Below are 23407 nucleotides of genomic sequence, written 5' to 3' on the forward strand. Positions count from 1 at the left end.
TAAATGGAACATTTATAACACCTATATTCATAAATGCTTAAGTAAGCGGTGCAACTCATGCTAAAGTAAGCGGTGAAACTCATGCTTAAGAAAGCGGTGCAACTCATGGTAAAGTAAGCGATGCAACTCATGCTAAAGTAAGCGGTGAAACTCATGCTTCAGAAAGCGATGCAACTCATGCTTAAGTAAGCGGTGCAACTCATGCTTAAGTAAGCGGTGCAACTCGTGCTAAAGTAAGCGGTGAAACTCATGCTTAAGAAAGCGATGCAACTCATGCTAAAGTAAGCGGTGCAACTCATTCTTCAATAAGCGGTGCAACTCATGCTAAAGTAAGCGATGCAACTCAATAATTAAGTGAGTGGTGCAACTCATGGTAAAGTAAGCGGTGTAACTCATGCTAAAGTAAGCGGTGCAACTCATGCCAACGTAAGCGGTGCAATTCCTCCTAAACCATAGAAAGGATTTAGAGGAAGGATAGACAAAATGTGTAACTGAATATGAAGGAATATAATTGTTGTCCGATGCATCTAGAAGGAGATAATCTAACTTAAGGATTTTAAATGTTTTAAGATAGAAATCATAACTCCTTTTTGCCACTCAAGAGATTTTTTAAGAGATTACTGTGAAAGTACTTTTATTCGTGGGTACCAATGATCGTGGTTTAGGGGGAAATCATCAGTTCGTAGATTCTTGAATTCGTGGATTTGACAACTTCATCATACAAATGAATGGTTAATTTCCTTTTCATTAGGAACTAGATTTCATGGTTTAATGAGCCAACGAAAACCACGAAAATTGGTACCCCACGAACAGTGATACTTACACAGTATTTCTGAAGGAAGGTTAGGTACCACATGTAGATGAAAGAATATTACTTCGGATGGATATAGTGTAAATGGTTCATTATGTGTCATTTTACTATGGTTGAAGTGTATTCATTTTCTCTGTGGGCTTGTCTTTGTAGCGCCCATTTCCCGAATCTAGCTGAGAACGACGATCAAAAATGTTAAAATTGTCTAAATTGATGCTTAACATACCCTATCCTGCAAACTATACACTCCCTGTGCAAACTCATTAAAAATAATCGTATTCAGGTAGTGGGTAGGTAATGATGTTTATGATTGCAGGAAGCAGATACTCAGGAAAACTTGCTTTGGATATTTTCAATGCTCAGAAACCAGATATGGATCTCCTTAGATATAGACGGGCTCCCAAAGTGGACACTGAATTAAGTATAGACTCTAACAGACAAAAACTATATATCAAAGACAGTATCAAATTGTTTCTGGATATTAATGCTGTTATTCTCGTCTGTGTTTTTGTCTTTTTATACTTTATATTTCAATAATAGGCTGTATATTAAGATTAACTGTCACTAACTGTTTTTTTAAAATAATTAGTCACTTTTGTCTATATATTTAAGTCAAGACATACGGGGTATATTTTTGAAAGGCCTAAATTATAAACATGAGTAAAAGTATTGCTATTTTAAATTAAAATTCATTTTTTGCAGTTCAGTCTTTTCGACTATGTATTGTGATTGTTGTAAGTATCATTTTTCATTTGTCAATTTATCACATCTACTTTTGATATTATTAATATTCTTGTATATTTCATGTCCACTACTTTTGTCAGGAAGAGTGTAATAGTTTTCTCATGTCCCATTAGAAGGAGACTATATGCCCTCCATGCTGAGGAACAATATTTTGTATATTATTAAAATTTAGTATATCCTAGCTTGTACTTGCATAAACACACTATATTTTAATAATTTTGTAATATATGAAGTGTCACAGCCAATGATAGAAATCAGGATGTTAGGCAAATTTACCCAAATGAAGATGAGGAAAAATTTATGAGTCACATATCACAGTTTAGCCTGACTTTACTTGCCATATTCCTCTATAAAAGGAAATATCCCAACACAATAATCATGGCATAATGAACAAAAGAGATCAATTTTCACATTTTTATTTCATAGTAAATTTCCTCCATAACTATATGCACTACAACCATTAAAACATAGGAATGAATTTAAAGCTTAATCATAATAAACTTGTACTCCACATAACCAATCTGATAAAAAATATATCTATCGTTCCATTCAGTCAATGCAGTGAAACAAATAATAAGTTTTATTTTAATTAGATTGTCAATATAACATGACTCAATATACACAATGAATCCAAACCTTAAGGTTTTACATATATGTAAATGGTGACCTGTATCTGTGTATACTCAACATGAAATTGGAAACCATAATGTAAATGTAGTAAAACTAATGCCAGAATAATATCAATTTATAGTTTAAAATACTTCTTTTGTAATAAATTTGTTGGTGAAGAATTATTTAAAATGCTATTTTTGTACAATTGAAATACCAACCTTACAGTATTAAAAGTAAATTTGACTATGTATGTTTATGGTTTTTATGTAAATTATATCAAATTGAAACAGACATTCTATTAGCAAAATTACCTGAAAATACAGATATTCAAACAATTCTTTTTGGTAATGACTTATTGTCTGATGAGCATAATAGTAGAATTTTTATTGCTGTGCAGAGATACCTCAAGGATACCCAAAGGTTTGGTAATTGATCACATGACAATCCTTTCTCGCTTTTTTTTCTTTCTACTTTCACAATCATTCTCTTGTCTCCATATCATTTGTTCGTTTATAATATTTTATTTGTGGATATGTTACTGATGCATGCTAGTTATGTTTTGTATTATATGGAGAGGACATTGATAAGTTGTTAAAACTTGAGTCCAATCCTTTTGTTTTCTGGACAATAAAATATGTTTAATCTAATTTAAGTATTTTTTAATATATAAAGCTGATGTTCTCAACACACTGGCTTTGAATTTTAGCTTTAAAACATGTATAAACATGAAGTTGCATGTGTTGTTGTGCTAGATATACCCTCACTCATACGGGAAGTTGACATCACACCACAGCAACCAAAATCACTTACAATTGCCCTATCTATATCAACCTACATACCAAAACTGAAATCAATCTGTCCAGTGGCACCCAAGATTGAAACCAATCTGTCCAGTGGCACCCAAGATTGAAACCAATCTGTCCAGTGGCACCCAAGATTGAAATCAATCTTTCCAGTGGCACCCAAGATTTTTATATTGAAGTATATGGAGGGCTTGAAAAGTTGACAGATAAAGTGATTCTAATATATCACCCACTAGCTGAGTGTGGGTATAATAAAAATGTGTCTAGAAGGTTTTTTTTTCATTTTCTATTCAATTTAATACAACATGATCAGAATAAAATGGAAACTGTCTTGGTTTGCTCACTATTACAGTATCAGAATTCAATGTATTTCTTCAGAACAGATAACTGTGTGTCTGTTGATGGTGTACTGTTATGAAATTAAATGACACATTAGCACAAAATGAGAATACGAATTGTGATCACAGAACAGTAAACATAGTAAGCATGATGACAGAACAGTAAAAACATGATTACAGAACAGTAAAAACATGATTACAGAACAGTAAACATGATCACAGAAAATCTCCTTATCCATGGCAAACATTGTTATTGCGTCCATTCAAAAAGGTTTTAGACTGTTCCTTGAGTTTACGTCATATCTAGACTTGGCAAGTTCTTTACACCCGCTGTCTTCTTAATTGGCCCTCTCTTGGGATCAATAATTCGTTGGTCTTCAGGTATATTACTGTAACAGATAAAAATACAATCACATGTACATTACAGAAATTATATCCTTTTGTATTGCAAAAAAAATCTCTACCATTAAATAGGTATCTCTGTAGTAATTTGTAATCAAATATATGTAATAGCAAAATTCTTCCTTTAAATTCTTTCTATAAAATTGTGTAAAATTCCCTGAACTTGAATTTAGTACCAGTGGAAGAATGGAGAGATGTGCAAAATAACAAAAACAAAAGTATCACATCTAATAACTAGTAGGAAAAACATGTCTTTGTACAATAAGCTCTTGCCAATTCCTGTACCAATATGCTAAGACATCATAAACACCTGTAATCTTTAGAAAAAAAAAACTTTCTTAAACCCATTTTAGTTTCTTGCACTAAAATGAGTATAAAATATGCAACCAGTGATTAAAATGTAGACATTTTCTGTGCTGGTTCCATAATGACTCTTTGATCTTTCAGATAAATGAAGTAATGTAGAAATTTATGTTAATTGAATACAATGGCTTGAAACTTATGTTTGCTTAAAGAGTAATAAAGGGAACCAAGGTTATAGCGGTAATCAAAAGAATGTAATCCAGGGACAAAGACCAGACATGGAAAACAGACATACACAACAAAGAACATAAAGTAACTAAAATCATACATACAAAGTAACAAAAGTAAATGAGCAACTCGGACTCCACTAAAAACTGGGAGCATGGACCAGGTGCACCGGTAGGGTAAGCGTCCTCATAAAAAATCATAATCTTTGGTAGCAGAAATTTTTTAACTATGTTACAAAAAGAACAAGGGATCAGATTTTCAGTAACAAGTGTTATTTTGAAGAAGACACTTACAAAGATGCAGGAAAATCAAACATTTATAAGACAACTAAGACAACACTGGTTGGATAATACACCATGAAGTTGTAAAATAAAAACTTAAAAAAATAGAAAAGTGGTTAATAGTAGAGAAAAAAACCTTAAAAACCTTGTTCATGAATAGTTAAGAAAAAAAAGCCTTAAAAAGACCCTGAAAATGTATAAATAAATCTTGAAACTGAAATGAATTGTATGACAAGTGACAGACATATACAATATAAAGTGGAGGTGAATTGAACAATAATGGAATAAGCCACACATCTATTTATATATATGTGGAGGTAAGCACCAAGGTGGACTGGTTATATATTCTGTTTTACCTGAGGCTACCTTGACTTCCACTCTTTCTGCTGTTCCTAAATATCAGACAGATTGTTGTAAAGTAATATACATAGTTACATACAACCCAATATTAAATGTATAAACCATGTTTTTTTAAGAAAATAAAGCCAATAAGTCTTATGTTTCTGAATTTATTCCAATACTTCATATTACAGTTATTTTTCTTTTATATTTCAATGTATTTTAGAACTTTAAGGCAGACTATAATATGATGAAATGAAACTGTTCCTATCCAATGAAAAGGCAAAAAAATTCTAGAATATTTAAATTCATTATCTAATAAAAAAATATTGTGCCTCTTAAAATATTATTCTCATATTACATGATCAAATTTTAGCAAATTCAAGAAATAAGTGCAATTTTTTAATTATGGATCAAATAATAAAAAAATCAACCATGAACGTAAATATTCAGAATTCTTACAATTATTGATATATAGATTAAGAGCTACTCAGATCTTTGTTGTTTTTTTTTAATCTCAATTACATCCCCCAATCTTATAGGAATCACCTGGTCTGTCCACATTGCTTGTAAGTGCAACGTCTCCTTAACCACTCAAGGGATTTCACAGAAATTTTATAGGAGGTTGGGTATCATATGTAGATGTGCATGAAGGAATATAATTATTGTCAGAGGACTTCAAAGGAAGATTATCCGAATTAAGGATTCCCCTCCTGAGCTGCTCAAGGGATTTTGATGTAATTTTATAGGAAGGTTGGATATCATATGTAGATGTGCATGAAGGAAAATAATTACTGTTGGATGATGCCAAAAGGAAATTATCCAACAAGCATTTTACATTAATATGTCCTTTTGAAGCAGGGGCTATTCTCTTCGTGAGATTGCTCACAGTATTTCTAGTTTACATATAGAATATTATAAAAAGCATGCAGCAGTATTTAAAAGAAATTTCTAAGTACATTTATGCTTTCATGGAATATTATAAAGGCAAATTTTCCTGGACTATTTACATCCCGAATCATTCATTTTATATGTAACATTTGTAATAGAATATAATTCTCATACATGTTGAAACTTCTTTTTTTCCCATTTTAATGCCTTAAGTATTTCTACCTTCTAAACATAAAAATAAAACACAAAAACGTGTATATTGGTACATGCCACCTACATAAAAGCTAAAAAATTACAACACCAATTATCGACTATTTCATGTTATCAAATTACCACACGAAACACAATAAGAGATAAATTAAAACATATCTTTCAAAACAAGAAAAGAAGATGAAACATGTTTAACTACCATATAGAGTTGGTCACAGAAACTTGGTATTCCAAATAGTAAAAAAGATTATTTCATAATCTGAATCAACTTAACCAATATTTTATGATTCACAGCATCATTCAATCATATCAATAAACTTATAAGTCACCTGGAAACCTGAAAAAAAGTAGGAGGCCCTAACAGTGAAATACCAAATAATTGAGTATATAACCTGATTGCTGACCTGTATTTCATAAATGGACAAACATTCAACTGGACCACCAGACATATGGATTACTATAAACCCCACTCTTAAGGAGAAATACTTTTTAAACTCAATATCTCGTCTTTTGTTTCATTTGAAGCACTTTGCAAGAAAATGTCTTTTGAATGTCTGCTTATGATACTAAATTCTTTTATAAATGCAAAAAATAGAGAAAGGAAACAACCCACAACCACACTAATCTAGTTAAATAACTATTGAGACTGTTATTTCATGACTAAATTGCATCAGCTAATGGAAGATTTCTGAGACCTCTAGGTATCAGCAAATGGAAGATCTCTGAGACCTCTAGGTATCAGCTAATGGAAGATCTCTGAGACCTCTAGAAATCAATTTTCACTCAGTAATGCAAAAAAAAAATGGTTCTACAAAATGCACTTTCAGGCACAGGATTATATAAACAAGTGACAAAGAAGCAGTATGGATACATACATCACATGTAAACTAGGTGTGCATACACATAAGTGTATATACATGTGGCATACATCCACCTCACTGTGACCTACCTTCTCCGTAAGGTCAAAACAGGACCTCTATTTAAGTTAAGTCGACTTGAAGCATATGATTTCCTTCAAAAATATATACACTAGCTAAAAAGGTCCATTTTGTTTTTGGATTCTTAAGAGTCTATTCAGTTTTTTAGTGTCAGGGGCACTACCATAACCATTAAAACAACATATGTCATTAAAATCACTGCCACCTTGAAGTAATGTCAGACAATGATTAATGCTTTTTTTTGGGGTTATAGAATTCCCAAATTTCAATCCCAATTAAAAGTTATAAAATCAGTAAAGTTCAAAATGAAAAAAAAATTAAAACAAAAAACGGTTTATTACAGCTATTATACCAATGTTTACCATCACCAATTAATTAAGACATCTCAAAATATAGCATCACTTTTCTTGGTTAAATTGTCTGTTTCCATGGCAACACAGATGTTTATCAAACATACCTTTGTAAAGTACTTATCCCTTCTTTATTTTGCCCTTTCGTTGTTGGCCTAAATCAAATACATACACCTGCACAAGAACCCTTATGTTGCAATTGAAAAAAGAAGACTGCGGTAAAACAGGGCCTTATTTTCTTATGTTAAAAAATATTGGTAATAATAAAATCATTCATTTGTTGAAAACACTGATATTTTTCTATGAACAGACCTTGTTTCACAGAAAATTAGCAAAACTCTCAAAACAAAGTTCAAAGAATTTCTTTCAACAATGAATATAGGTTTCCTATATTTTTTATGGTAGGTTTTAAATAAATTATCTAATTAATCATATTAATTTGATTTTGAATATACAATAATGGTTTTTTTAATATCTTTATTCTTGTAAAATTGAAAGTAAGAGTTTAGATTCTTAATTAAAAAAAGATATTTTTTTAAAACATTAGAAATTTATGTAATTTTTAATTATATTTCAGTAGAATTTTGGCCTCAAGTTTGGATTGTTCAAATGAAATTGAGAAAGTCCATTGTGTATGGAAAGCATGTGATTTCCATCCACCAGTCAGAAAGGCTTACCTTAAAAGTGTTATAGGTTCTTTATTTATTTGTGGTTGAAAATTACGCTTCCTTTAAAATACATCAAAAATTGGTTGAAATACCAGCAGATCTGATTTGTTTTTTGGGTAAGACATCACTAAAATCTCTAGTTACAAAACGTATATTTTGGAAATACATGTATACCTTATAGATTTTAAGTACCATTCTGTGTAAGAATCAGGTAATGAGTGACACATCATAAATCTCAATTTTGTCTTTTTTGCCTCAAACATATTCAAATACATATAGAAAACAACTATAAAGATATTTAAATTTCTCCAGAAGCAAGGGTGATGTAGATATTTTTTGACTGCTTATATAAGGAAAAAGTTTGGGAAAATTTTTCACCATTTTTCTAAAGTGCATTTCAACTAAATTTGACCTATTGATATCTTAAAAAGGCAAACTTTACAAACACTTTGACGGTAATTTCTTGAGGTTATGAGGTATAAATATTTGGATAATGCAATAAAATCTCTGTGTATTTTTTCTTCATGTGCAATACACATTTTGTCTGATTCTTTGATGGAGAAGTACTTAAGAAAAATAGCAAAGAAAACACTTACTAGTATTCAAACAAAATTCCCCATAGTTTTTGGGTCAATAGCCCAGCACATGAGTATTTGTGCAAAACAGCAAAATAGCATGTGACCCCTGTGCTAGAACTCCAAGAATAAACACATACCTACCTTTATATTAAAGTACCTGTAAATTGTCCTAGCATGTAATACTGGTAGCAATTAACTTACCGACTTAAATCCCTAGGAGTTCTAGGACCTGATATATTATCAAGCTGCTCTCGACTCCCTGCCATTCTCTGTCGTGAAGTAAATTCACTCTGCTGATGTTTAGTATTGCTGATCTCAAGGTTATAGGATTTACGTTCATCATTGGCTTTGTGGTAGGCCTATAAAATATATTTTTTCACAATTACAGCTTTTGTCTTAGTTCTCAATTTCTTGTAAGCCGTATGCGGCTACACAACTGTAGTAAATTTTAAACATAATACAAAGCATCATTTAAACATAAAAAGTAAAAATGTTCAATACATGTATACTGGGTATGTAAGGACAAAAACAGAAACTTACCTATGCCAAGCTTTATTTTAGTACTTAGTATTCAAAGTTCTAAAACAAATATCAAATAATAACAATAAAAACATTTTTCGGTTGTATGCAAAGAATTTAGCTATAAATACTGGTACATGTATGCACTTTGCAAAAACAAGACCATCAACATTCTGGACCTACAAATAATTAGGCCAATTCCCATTTCTAACTTAATAACTTATCATACCATTTAAAATGTTTTAAAATTGAACTGATTCAAAAAGGTAGTTCCTATTGCTAACTTCATCACATTCATCAATACCATTTAAAACATTTTAAAGTTTAACTTGTTCAAAACCATAAGTAACCATGCAAAATTAAAAAGCATCTTTTTAAGAGTCATGCACTCATAAATTTGCTTTACACCTTGTTGATGCCTGGATTAAATATTTAAAAGAAACTATCACCCAAGGAAACCACAAGATTTTTTTTTCACTGCAAAAATATAATATCTACAATATATATTATGTATATTCAATTCTCTACATCAACTATAGTGTTTATAACTCAGCACCATGCAAAAAATAGTATCACTCCAAACAGCCTACTGAAAGAGATGGTTGTAGTACACAGACCTGAGAAATGTATTTTAATATATTAACCTCCTTTGAAAGCGAAGTGAAACATTATGTTAAAACCAAATTTCAATGTGAAAGTCAAGTTTCTGGTAAAAATGTAGATAAACAATTTATGTTTGCCAACAAAAAATTATTCTCATGCAGGAACCTGCTTCGATGTAATACCTAAGGGAGGACTATTTTTAAAAAATTTTCACAGAGAAAGAAATAATAGCTGACAACACTGTATGATCAACTAAGATTTAAGAGTGAGCGGCCAATATTTCTATTTCACCTTCACAAAGAAATTTAAAAAAAAATGAATAAATCCCATTAACTTATTCAAGTAGTTGAAAAAGAAACAAAAATGCAACAATTTAACAATTAGACAGACTTTAAATGGGTGTCCCATGTAAAAAGAGAAGTTTATCCAAACAACTATCACAATTTTATTGATAAAAAGACCAAAAACAGAAAAAAAAGGATATTAAGAAAATATGCTAATCTTGATAAGCACTGATACCTTTTGTTTTTGTACATTTTTAAACTGGAATTTTCAGGACTTATTCACTGATTGTAGAAATAAAAAGTAAGTGATATGAGTGTATTTTGTCCTTTTCCAGAAACAGGACCCATGTGTTTAGGAAACATTAGCAGGTTGAAAAGAATTGTTTCAACTACACTGAAATACAAACAAGAATTGATTTCATGCTGGAAATCTACTCATTAACTTGATATTTATCCATTATTTGTGGTACTTTGGGGTTTCCTATTGTCTTTTCATTACTAAACTTGTTTCAAACTCAACTTCATTGACATAAATTTTACAATTGTTTCACAAAATTAATTTGGGAATTATCCTTAATTTACAGGAAAACCACCCATTTTAACAAAGAACATGAATTTTAAGTTAAGTAATTAATATGTAAAGAAAAACGATAGAAAATTTAGAAGTATGTACCACTTACAGTGAATATCAAAATAACAAAGGTAAAATATGTTCGATAACTGTATAGTATTTGAAAATATGGAAGTGTCAACTGTGGATTTGATGGTGGCAAACTGAGTTTACTGGCTACACTTAAGCAAGGCCAGTAAACAGATATTTGCCACTATCAAATCTAGATATACAACAGATTCTAAAAAGCTATACAGTTATCTCCATTCTAATGCAACTGACAAATACATCTGTGAAAATAACAATTAAAAAATTAAATCTGCCCATGCATACTAAATTTTATAAGTCAATCATGAAATGAACAATGTTATCCAATGAAATTCAATGTTACAAGGAATGTTGCATTAGAATATATAGCCAATGCATTTTCAAACTGTACCAAATGCCTCACAAATAATGGATATCCACATGCTATCTCTTGATAAAGCCATATATGCATTCATAATATATGTCTCTACAGGAAAGGGGATTACTTGATATTTCTTGGTTGATTTTATTTCACTTTGAAAATTTCTCCGCTCATCATTTGCTTTGTGGTAGGCCTAGAAATACAAATCTGGTCAAAAAACAAAATTTATCAAAATGAACATTAATTAAATTGGTCTTTTATTGAAATAAAGCAAGCAAAATATACTCTGTGTGTTCTTGAAGAAAGCACACTCAATGACAGAGACTGTGTGTTCTAGAAGCTTTAAAAGAGCATTCAGAATTTAATTTATACTAGCTCATCAAAGCACTAAAAGCAACATTTTCACCTACTATCTTTAGTGTGATCCAGTGAGTTAACAAAGTTATCATATGGAATCATATTCAAGTATATCATACAAATGAAAACATTAGATATTTAGTGATTTGATAAGTTCATCTGTAAGAATTACAAAATTAAACTTCAAATTTCTTTTGGAATTTCATGGGACCGAAGAGGAATATAGAATATTTCTTTTAAACTTTAACTTCATCATTTTACTGTTAAGACCATCATTCATGTCAATAATTCTAAAAATAATTTTACATAAAACATTTTAACCAAATCCATTTTAACTGAAATACTGACCAATATAAGTACATGTAACCAAAAAAATGTTAAAAGAATCAGGTGGACCAAGTTTTCAATAGATCTAATGTCTGATACTTCATCATGATATAAATCTAACAATACATAACACAGAACTGGCTTCTAGGTCATGATAATCTAGCAACAATTCATAACACAGAACTGGCTTCTAGGTCATGATAATCTAGCAACAATTCATAACACAGAACTGGCTTCTAGGTCATGGTAATCTACCAACAATTCATAACACAGAACTGGCTTCTAGGTCATGGTAATCTAGCAACAATTCATAACACAGAACTGGCTTCTAGGTCATGATAATCTAGCAACAATTCATAACACAGAACTGGCTTCTAGGTCATGGTAATCTACCAACAATTCATAACACAGAACTGGCTTCTAGGTCATGGTAATCTAGCAACAATTCATAACACAGAACTGGCTTCTAGGTCATGGTAATCTACCAACAATACATAACACAGAACTGGCTTCTAGGTCATGATAATCTAGCAACAATTCATAACACAGAACTGGCTTCTAGGTCATGATAAACTAGCAACAATACTATGAATCAAAGGAATTTTTTACTACTGGTACTAAAATATTTTTACTACAACATTTCTGAAATTGCATCCTTTGGGGTCAAAGTTCACCAGCACTATTGGCACCATAACCACAACAACATCTAGGCTTTACAGGATGAGAGGACTTATTTACCTTTGATTCTTGGTCAAGTCGCCATTCTAGATCACGGAGTTGACTGGATAACATCTGCTTCTCTTTTTCTAACATCCTGATCATATGAGGATTGGCCTGGTAGCAGAATAATGGAATTTAAAAAAGAGGTAAGTAACCAGTCAGACCAAGTTAGAATAAATACTAATACTCATTAAATACTCCTTAAATACACTATAATAAAAAAGCTAAAAATAAGAGCATTTTCAATGTTTTGATATCAATCTTTAAACTGTTTAAATATAAACATTCTACAAAAATGTTTTCTTTAATGACTTTAGGGACCTAACAGATCTCTACCTCATGCTTATTCTCACACAATGACTTGAGAAGGCCATCTATAAAACCACTTTATCAGTGATAAAATCCCTAAAATAACAGTGATTTACTATAAAGAAATGAGGTAGCAGACAAGAAATCACATCTTATATATATATTTTTTTTAAAACAACCAAAGAATGTGTATCAATTTGCTGAAATTTTATACCACCTGAACATGTAAGCAATCAAAGTGAAGACCATTTTCTTCTTCAGTTGAGTCTGGAATTTTTGTTCACATAAATATATTATGTGGAAAATATATACTATTAACAAAAACATCAAAAACTGTCATAGCTATTTTTTTTTGGTATGGGCCTTGATACTGCTACACCTGGGTCTATTATGGCTAAGATTTGCTCTGATGGGGAAAAGAATGGAGAGAAATAGAAACAACTAACTTCTTTGATACTTACATCTGACAAATCATCAAATCTATTCATATCCCTTGGAGTTTTACCAGCTAAAACAAATAAAAAAAAGGATAATTGAAACTCGAATTATTAAAAATCAAAATAAATAAAATACTATCAATGCTACTGAACAAAAACAAAATTCTTGAAACAATATCTTTTTAAACAGAATTTTGGAAGAATGTTTTATCATTACTTAGTTTTAACTGTATCCAATTGAACAAGAATCTACAAAAAACATATAAAATACATGTACATGCAAACGAAAGTTACAAAGGATTTATCATAATACAAAAACTTATCATCAAATGGTGATGAATTTTTGAATTATAAAAAATAAAAATATAAAATCAAGTTTTTTTATTCATGCATTTTAATTTGAGATGAATAAAATCACACTTTAACAAAAGTTACTCAAAGTTAGATCACTACAAACTTCATGTTAAACACAGATCTGAAAAATATTTTAAAATAGTGGAGAAATCCAAGTATATAAACTATCAGAATCTCGACTGAAGCCTAAAAACTAAAATAATAATAATACAGAAAAGCCACATAAATAAATAAATAAAAGTATGACATATAATATAACTAATTCACTAGCAGGGAAGTAACTTTAAATGAAGGGATGTGAAAAAGTAAATTTTGAATATATCTATCCATGCTATAATTTATGACTATTTTGAGCTCTTTTTAACATCCCTAAGTGTAAATATAGAAGGAACTTTTTTTTTAACTGAAAACAAAGAGAGCAGAAATAGATGCAAGGTACATATTCTCTATTCAAATATTCAATAATGTAACATGCATAATAATCATAATGATATTTTTGTTCCATCTTCATATTTATAGTAATTCTTGCAGCATTTATGGGTTACAAAATATTTTCACAGTAAAGCTAAGAATAATGATCAAAGTAATTAGATATGCTAAATCGGAAAATCTAATTCAAAACATGGATTTTTTAATTTGAAAATTAAATTTAATTAAAAGGCCTCCTTTCAACTTTCTTTACTATCTTTGTAACCAATTTTCATACAACTTCTGAAAAAAAAATAAATGCTCTAATCTCCTGTATATTTTCAGTATTCCTCCTGATTAAATATGAAATTAACAGTATATATAATTATCAAACCAGTGATAACATTAACACCTGTAAGGTATTGTTAGGTTCTGCATAATGTGCATGGAACTAAATGTGTTCGGATATGGAATTCATGGTACTCCGTGGACGTTGCATTGTGAAGGAACATGCAAAACCTCTATATTAAGATTGACTTGTGACATTTTAATCTTCAATAACTACAACAAACCTCGGGGAGGACTAGTCACATCACTAACTTCAGTCATCTGAACAGCCTTTCTCCTTGTATATATAGAAATACATTGATATCATGTTATACTGATACATATTAAGCTTGTGCTACGCAGGCTGGTCCAGAGGTGACTGAAGAAATGAATTGACAATGTGTGTTCTTTATTGATATTTGAAGAGAGAATGTTAGCCGAAACACACCCTCCTATTCAGTACATCATGTTTGTTTTACACTTGACACAAAACCTAAGAAAAGTTACAAAATTAGACAAATTTGAAACTTATTAACAGTCACTTCTGATTCTTACATGTTTTTTTATCACAATCATAGACTGCTTCTCAGTTCTGGAGTCAATCACATGTGATACAATATCAATCAATTAATTTCTTGCAAGTCTATAACGCAGGATAAGTATATACAATACAGAATATTTCAAACATTCACCCATGCAATGCCACTAGGAACTCATGTAGTGAAACATTTACCCACAACACAAATAAAAAAAAAAACAGTTAAACATGAAAAGCTTCAGTTATCTACAAAATACAGTTCAATTCATACAGTAATCTAAACAAACTAAAAATTAAGAAACTATACATAAAAAAAAAAAAAAAAAACAGTAATAGTAAGTAACTTGAAAAAAACTTAAAAACTATGAGGTCGAATATATGTGCAAAAAACCATGATGTACCCAGAACAGGAGGAGTGAATCAGAAATGCACCACGAAAAAAGTGTAGCCAATACCGCAGTAGGAGGGTTACCTTCACGTGGACTTATAGCAATATTTATAGTGATTCCTGTTGATTTCGTTGATGCTGAGCCAGGTTTAGAGTCATTTACTGACCCTGGCCCTTGGTTAGAATTACTCATCATACTCGACCTTGACTGCAAGTTTCTACCTGCCTTTGTTCTAACTGAAATTTTAATTTCAAACTTCGGTTAGACATTTTCAGGTGTTAAAGTGGGTTAGAGAAAATCTACAGTGAGGAAAAGGGAATCTTACTATGTAACAACTACCTGCTTCCAATCCTTAGTGAAAAATGCATGAACACAAAAATAATTGACTTCAATTATATTCATACTTTTGTTACTATGTCCATATATATATATATATATATATTGGCATGACTTGAAGACACAATAATGTTAAGAATAAGATGATAGATATCCAGGTATACATGAATTTCTAAATACATACATTGATTAGTTTTTCCATCTTTAATGATACAAATAAATTATTACAAAAAAAGGCTGTAATAAAAAGAACTACACCTTAATTTACTGTACATGGGTAATTGTACCTCTATATCAGAAGGGAAATGTACTCTAAAGCTAAATACTATTTATCTGGTGATATTTATGGTAGTGTGTTCCAGGGTTTTGTTATCATCTACTGTTCTGGGGATTATAGGAAATTTATAAGCTACTAAAGCATTGTTTCACGATTCTTGAAATAATGCATATAACGCTAATATGGGATAATACTGGTAAATATTGGGAAGACCACAACCAATATCAATTATATTTAGGAATTTTTAAATGCATAATGTTATTTGAATTTAACTACTCTTCCTTTAAATAAGAATTATAGGCTACATATTTAATTCATAAACAGTTGCTATGTAAAACCAATATGATACAGGCATTTGCTATGCATAAAAAATTTTCTCACAAAAATGGCTGCTATATCTATAGGTTATCATATTTACTGGACACAAAACTGTATCAAATTGAATCTAGCATCAGATATATTGCGGAACACACTGTGATTTCTCACCTTTTACATGTTCCTGTACTGTAAAAACACTTCATACTCTAGTACTTATCATTTCTTCTTGTTCATAGTGAATTATATCACAGCTGACCCCCTAACATTCTATATCTAGATTTTTCATTCCATTCCCTCCCTTGTAAAGGAGAGAAAGCCTTCACAACTTCAACATGCACTCATAATAAGAGCACCTACCAGTATGTAGTGGCATGAACTCAAATTATTCAATTCGTCTGCTTACAAAAACAATAAATTTGTATCGGACATTTTTAGCATTTCCAATTTCAATGTAGATCTTTAATGGTTCAGACAAAATAGAACTTTATCCAAATATTCAACTTTTTTATTGCAACATTCAACATACCCCTGGAGAGAATGAAAATGACTTCAGAAAACCAGCTTAGAAATATGTTTCAGTATCAACAAAATGAAACTTTCATGAATTAATGAAATAGAAAAAACAACTTGTCCTTCAGTTTCCTTAGTTTTACTTCATTAGGTAGATACAAAAAGGTAACATGTGTTAATTGAGGACCAAAAATAACAGATAAGATACACATATCAACTGAATAGTGCTTATTTTACTAATAAATGTAGACAGGAAGGCAAGACAAATAGTTAGAACAAAATATACTATAGTATGCCCAAACAAATATTGATTGAATATAACACTTACTGCTACTTAGATACTTGAACAACAGACAAAACTGTTAGATAGAATAATAATTTCAGAGCAACTCAGCATTATAACCAGACCCAGGTTAGGACAACATACAGAGACTGCCAGCTGATCACCAATTACCTGTTCTGTGTCCAACTATGCGACGAAAAGGTCTAACCCTTCCATCTGGATAAAAGTCTTCTGTAGATCAGGAATTTTCAAATGACAAGATTTTTGTTTCAAAATGATACATGAATTAACTACATTATGACAGTCTACATGTATTCTTAATTTTGTACAATTAGAATTAAACCATTGATGTGACCACTTATTTAGTATTAGTTTGAATCATGCATCAATATGTGACTGTATTTAGAGAATTCCATACATGTAGCTGCATCTGGTAATAATTACAAGTTTTTTAAAAGACACTCTGCATACACTTAAAAGATTTTTTTTGTATAAACAAATAGGTATTGAAAATATCTCCTTACAAAATCTTACTATTATGAAATGGTATTTGTTTTAGAAAAAAATGACACCAACTCATTATGAACACATGCAATTAAAACAAAATCCATTTAAGAAGTTAAATGTTTCCACGGCTTCACGGCTGATACCTGCAGCAGTGGGTGCTTTTTTCTTGGGACGTTCTAATGAATTTGATTTTCTTGGTGACGCCTTTTGTGTTCCCTGTTTACGCACAGGTACACTGTGGAGTCGTTCAGACTTGGGTTTATTTTGTCTTGGGCTAGATTTTTTCTTGGAGTCATTTTCTTTTTCTTTTTCATCTTCTAAAAAAAATATCTCACAAAAGCATCCAGAGTGTTAAATTGGCTTTAGCACGTCTAAATAAGCTCATGAACACTGTAAAAAAGTTCTCATATGTATAGAAATCTAATTCTTATAAAATATAATAGATAGATTTTTCAGGTTTTTAAAAAAGGATTCTTTTTACTTATCACTTCACTTTCATGTTAAATACTCTGTATAAGTATAGTGATGCTAGTTAGGAAGATTCAGGATAATAATTACATTTAATTACATTTTACAAATTATATATGTAACAACAAAACAAAATCTTCAGACTCTACGTATTGTATAAAGGGGAGAATACTCATAAACAATGTCTAAAATAAATATAATATAAAAGTGTAATTATTGAGGTCCAACAAACCAATCTAATAAAACACTGGTCCATGTATATCTGTTTCTGAATATAAGAAGCACATTAGCACCTGTGTTCACAATTAATTTTCTTTTCAAAGACAACTTCTCTCTTCAAGAAAGCATTAAGAAAGCTGTCTAGCAGATTTTCTTTTCAGAGGTAGGTAAAAGAACAGTACAAGAATCAAAGTCTCAATAACTCTTGATAGTTTTAGCCATAAGAAAATACCCATCAGTAAAATACAGCGACAAGATGAAGATAAACAAATAATAGTTTAGAATACATGCACCATTGTATATATTGTATAGATGAAGTACATACCATCCTTAAGGTTTGACTTGGCCTCCTGTACTTTGTTTTGTAGATTTAGTATTTGTCTTTCTAACTGTTCATTAATTTCTGTTTGTGTTTCATATCTTGTTTTCCATTCATTTCCTAAATACATAAAGGTAAAGAAGTTACAATAAGAGGAAATTTTAACTTCAGTTTTTAATGGGAATTGTAAAATATAATTTGTTTCAAAGGAAAGCTGTGCCAAAACTTGTATTTGAAAATGAAACAATTAAGTGCAGAAAATCAAAAGAAAACCTGATCTATTTACATTAGGTGAACATGCTTTGAAGAACCCTCTATAGTAGTACATGTATTATATTATCGATAAGTATTGCCGATATAGACACAAAAAAATAATGTATAGTAATATCAAGAGTATAGCACATGTCTTGTAATACTTTGCTATTTTTTCAAATTTCCTCATTTTAGAAAACTCTTGTAATTATAAGTGTCACAGATAAAATATATATCAAAACATCAAATAAAAATTGAAAAAAAAAAAATAGCTTTAAACACATATGTACATGTTAAATATATATGTCAGATAAAAAATCAAGGAAAACTGTTACAGCAGAATTCCTGTTTCCAATGTATTATTTATCAATTTAACATGTTATCTCATCTATCCTAGCCACCATATTAGGATATTCACCCCAACACCTTCTGGAAATATATATACAAACTATCTGCAATATCTTCTTCCTCTGAAATATTTCATACATTGAAAGAATACTTAACTTGTTTTCAATAAAATCATTGTCAATGATTTTAAGAAACATCTAAAATTTGAGATAAAAAAACAAAATAATGAAACAAAAAATCTTACCACTATTTGTAAAAAAAGGATTTCATTTTGATAATCTAAAGGTCATAACAATTAAATATCCTCTATTAAAATCAAAATAAAGGTGGCTAATGTTACAAAAATATTTAAAAAATAAAAAACATAAGACAGACACAACCCAAAATGAAACCTCTGAAATCATTCATTTTTTGTATTACTAACTTACTTTTTACAGTTATATGTTTTTCTAAAAACAGACATTTTCAAATCAAATTCTTCCAAAACATGTTATAATAGACAGAAGTTTGAAGCATCATGAAGAATAAAGAACAAGTCTTCACACTAGATAACTATAAAAAAAGCTAAACAATTCTAAACCTGAAACAAATAATCTATTGGACACAATGACATCAAAATCTTGGATATTTAACCATGGTTCTGGCATAAACTCAAGTGGTAATCATTGATCTATATTGGTTTATTAATATCATCATAACTTCCTTATTGCAGTGAAATGGTAACATCAACAAAGATTTTTTTGACATTTTATTTTTCATTTTATTTTAGCCAACAAAGATTTGTGATAAATTTGAAAAAAGTATTTTCACTAGTACATATAACCAATAACTGATAAAAGACTACGCTATTTTTTTTGACAAATCATGCAAGTTGAAGTACCTCATACACCTTTAAGATCCAAGAAGACTAAAAGGCTCATTCTTTTAGCGGTCAAAGCTCATGGAATGGAGAATATTATTGAAATTTCCACATATTTTCTTTTTAAAACTTGCATGATTCTCATATCAAACACATGCATTACAGAACTGTTTAAGGATACAAATGTTTTTTTTTCTTTACATTTCTTGACACTTGTTGACGGCATGTGTAATTAAACTTATGAAAAATACTTCAATACAATTTAAAATTTCTTTTGAAACTTGAAATGTAAAAAGTTCACATTTTTACTTATGTTAGTTTCAAAGTGTCATGAAATAATTGTACCATTTAAGTACTTCTGTTCATTGGAAACCAAATTTTCACATTTTTTGTGGTCATGAATGTCATACAGCTTTAAAGTATCCATATTAATACAAGCTATGGTTCAAAATTCCTGGATCTACATGTAATGAAAAGCCAAACAACCAAATGTAAAGCCAATGGATAAAAGTACCTAGATAGTACTAATTTTTATGAAGTATCATACAAGTTGTCTGGCTGTACATTTATATTAATGTCTAATTGTTGTATAGTATGCCTTCAACAAGTCAAATTTTCAAGTAACTAAGCCAACAACCCACTTACTGAACAACCTGTCTGGAATATTTCATAATCAAAAGATGACACATTTCATATCAAATGCATGTTTTTTCCTGCTTATTCAAATTTGCTAAATAGTACATAAATGAAGACAAGTCTATTGTAATTGTCACTCTCAAAACATAAAAGAATCACAGGGGATAAGTAATCACAACTCCCACTCTTACATTATAAATTAAATCCATAATATACAACAAAGTAAAAAGTAAGAGACAACATGAAGTGTATTTATCCATCTAGCTCATTATGAACAGACCCCAATAGATCATGAACCATTTATATTATATCTTGTCTATCAAAAATTTTCCCTATTATATTATATATTGTTTTGTACAAGTATATTCATCATTTATCTAAAGAATCTAAGAATAATAGTATTTCAGGATCTCTTAGGTGCTGCAAGATTTTGTTCTTGTGCAATTTATATAATACCATTTTTTTTTACAATTCCATAACTACCTTCATTATCAATAGTGTCATATCTGTTTTCTAATTCCTCTACAGTAGCTCTTAATTCTGCAGCTGACTGCTCTAGCATCTCCCTAGAAGAAAGATATTCTTATGAAAAACAATGATAAATGATAAGTATATGTAAAGTCTTATTGTTTTGATGAGGTATCCTTTAATTAATAAATGTACATATATTTCTCATACATGTAAAATTTCAACACAATAAGCTTTAAGTAGCATTAGTATTAGGGGTACTGTAGACAACTTATTTTATTGTGTAAGCTCTATTTCATCAGTTTCAGTAAGTATACATGAGATCACCAATAAGTTGAGCAGTAGAAAACCTTTGTCATATGCTTTATTACAGATCAAACAATTTGAAAGAAGTTGGTTTTCCACAGGAGCTTGAAATCATGCACAGCATTTATTGATAAGACATAAAGTTCTACACACACATTCAGACTATAATTAACAAATTCTCCTAGAAATTTTAAGATAAAATAGTTCGAGATTGCTCTGATGTCCAATGGCTATTAGCCAGACAAGCTAGGGCCATGGGATGTCAGAGATTGTCCAATATCAAAAACATGGTCTTTTGCCTACCAATTTTGATGCACAGTTCTAGTCTAAATTTTACTTTATCGGCTCTTGAAAAGTTGAAGTTTTGTATGTAATAAAAGTTTATACTATTAATAATATTATGTATATTCTTTTCTACAGTAATTGTGTTTTGAGAATGGAAAATAAAAAAAAATATTGTGATCTTAAACTTTATGATGTTCAATATCATAGCATCATAAATTGAGAAATTCTGTAAAACTAAGCAGTGTGCAATTTTCATATAGAGTGAAAAACATGTGAACAGTGCTGTCTGTTGTACATGCAACAACAAATAACTGTCTTCCTTTGAATTTAGAGAATTTCAACTTTCAAGTCCAGTCCTATGTTTTTGATATGGGACAAGCTCTGAGGCCCAACTGCCCAACTTGTGTGGTTAATTACCCGTTGGACGTCAGAGCAATCTCGGACAAGCGATGAAAATGAAAATGGAAAGGGATTACTTGAATGTACATGTATTTATATATGCAAATCAATTTTTGTTGAAAAGAACAAGTCAACATAAAGAATTAAACGACCGTTTTCCATCTGTTCTAATCTTACTTCATTTGTTTTTCTTGTGCAATTTCTTGACGGATTTTCTCTAACTCAAAATCCCCTTCCATTTTGACTATTTTATACTCGTTCAATGACCACCCAACACTTTCACTGTTTACATTCGTAACCAAGTAATAATTTCAAACTTCAGTGAAGCGTTTTAAAGAAAGGAAATTGTTTGCAGGTGCGCGTCGCGATCTCAAAAACGCTTGCATGTATTTTTTTTTCATGACGATTCGGTCCAGCACATCTTCGGACCAACATCAGTAAAGTTGCAAATCTTTGACACTTGCATACACAAAACATACATACGAAAAGGTATAGCATCACATCTTTTTGTCGATTGTACTTCTGCTAGTTAGTGAAAGTGTGTTTTTCACGGGGGGGGGGGGGGAGATTTACAAAAAGGTAATCAATACAACCCCAAACAAATATGTGATAAGATATGCATCATACTCTACTTATGTTAATAATGTAGATAAAAAATATATATTGCTTTCTGGATTTTTCTACAATGTTAAAACATTTTTCAAAATTCCAATTTTGAGGGAGCGTCTGTAGTATCCTTTACCTCAAGTTCTTTGGGATAGATGCGATGTATCAAGTCCCCGAAACTCGGATTGTTTAAAGATAATACATTATCTATATAGCGCAAACTGAGATTAAAGGATCTTGCTAAACGATATTCTTTCTTTCGGAACAGATCAGCTTTAAAGTCAGTCTCATAAGAATGAAGGAATAGGTCAGCAAGTAGAGGAGCACAATATGTTCCCATGGGAATGTCGACCGTTTGTTGAAAACGCGTACACTACACTAGACAAGTATGTTGTCGATATAAAATTACAGCATTTTGAAAACATCTTCTTTTGTATATTTGGCAGAAAATTTAATTTTATCCGCTTCATCAGTTTTAATTTGTTCCTTCTTTCTCTATATCATTTTTCCCCCTTTTTTGTCAAAATTTAAAGTAGGATTTTAAAACTCCGACATTCTGTCAGTACCTTAAAGCTTTAAAAAGTCACCATCCACCTTGAGCTAAAACAGCTAAAATGGTAGAGAATTAAGCACAAATAAAACACAGTGAACCAATATTCGGAATGTGTGTATGTGTGTGTGTGCGAGGGGATCTAATGAGAGACACCGTTTTCTACTTTCTACGTTTTTTGCAAAGAAGATTCTATTAAGAAACTGAGTACTTCAATAAAAAGTTTGATTCAATTTAAAAAAGCCACTATGTACAAAAATCCTAGAACATGTTTAAGACCGATTTTATTTTTGCTGTCAAAAGTGGTTATTACACTTTTTCAGCTTTCCATGTTAACAGAGTGTCGACAGTAAACTAAGCCAGTGTTCGGTAAT

General features: G+C 30.5%; 2 protein-coding genes across 19 annotated transcripts in view; one reads left to right on the forward strand and one right to left on the reverse strand.

The window, feature by feature from the left end:
* The window catches only part of LOC148605515 (sodium/glucose cotransporter 1-like), a 66780-nt gene extending 63966 nt beyond the window's left edge, over positions 1-2814 (forward strand). For all 3 annotated transcript variants that reach the window (XM_088548632.1, XM_088548633.1, XM_088548631.1), the window contains one exon: positions 1128-2814. In XM_088548632.1, the coding sequence (XP_088404758.1) occupies positions 1128-1348 (221 nt within the window). In that variant the 3' untranslated portion in view covers positions 1349-2814. The remainder of the gene's footprint in view (positions 1-1127) is intronic.
* On the reverse strand, positions 1956-22214 carry LOC148605517 (coiled-coil domain-containing protein 169-like). 16 transcript variants are annotated; one of them, XM_088548637.1, is made up of 13 exons: positions 22055-22214; positions 20903-20985; positions 18331-18444; positions 16187-16204; positions 15171-15323; positions 13096-13142; positions 12344-12439; positions 11046-11114; positions 8698-8855; positions 7928-7978; positions 6912-6974; positions 4879-4914; positions 1956-3697 (listed from the first exon to the last, which is right to left on the reverse strand). In XM_088548637.1, exons 1-13 carry the CDS (start codon positions 22114-22116, stop codon positions 3601-3603), a joined length of 1047 nt encoding a protein of 348 aa, XP_088404763.1. In that variant the 5' UTR covers positions 22117-22214; the 3' UTR covers positions 1956-3600. The 16 variants fall into 16 exon arrangements, with proteins under 16 accessions (XP_088404763.1, XP_088404773.1, XP_088404762.1 ...); XM_088548647.1 differs by lacking the exons at positions 15171-15323; positions 16187-16204 and adding an exon at positions 16983-17042; XM_088548636.1 differs by lacking the exons at positions 15171-15323; positions 16187-16204 and adding an exon at positions 17462-17635.
* Positions 22215-23407: the final 1193 nt, after the last annotated feature.

This window comes from Perna viridis, chromosome 10, assembly GCF_037379345.1.
Source record: "Perna viridis isolate PV_CMFRI_1.1 ecotype Kerala chromosome 10, ASM3737934v1, whole genome shotgun sequence".
In the NCBI taxonomy this organism is placed as follows: Eukaryota; Metazoa; Mollusca; class Bivalvia; order Mytilida; family Mytilidae; genus Perna; species Perna viridis.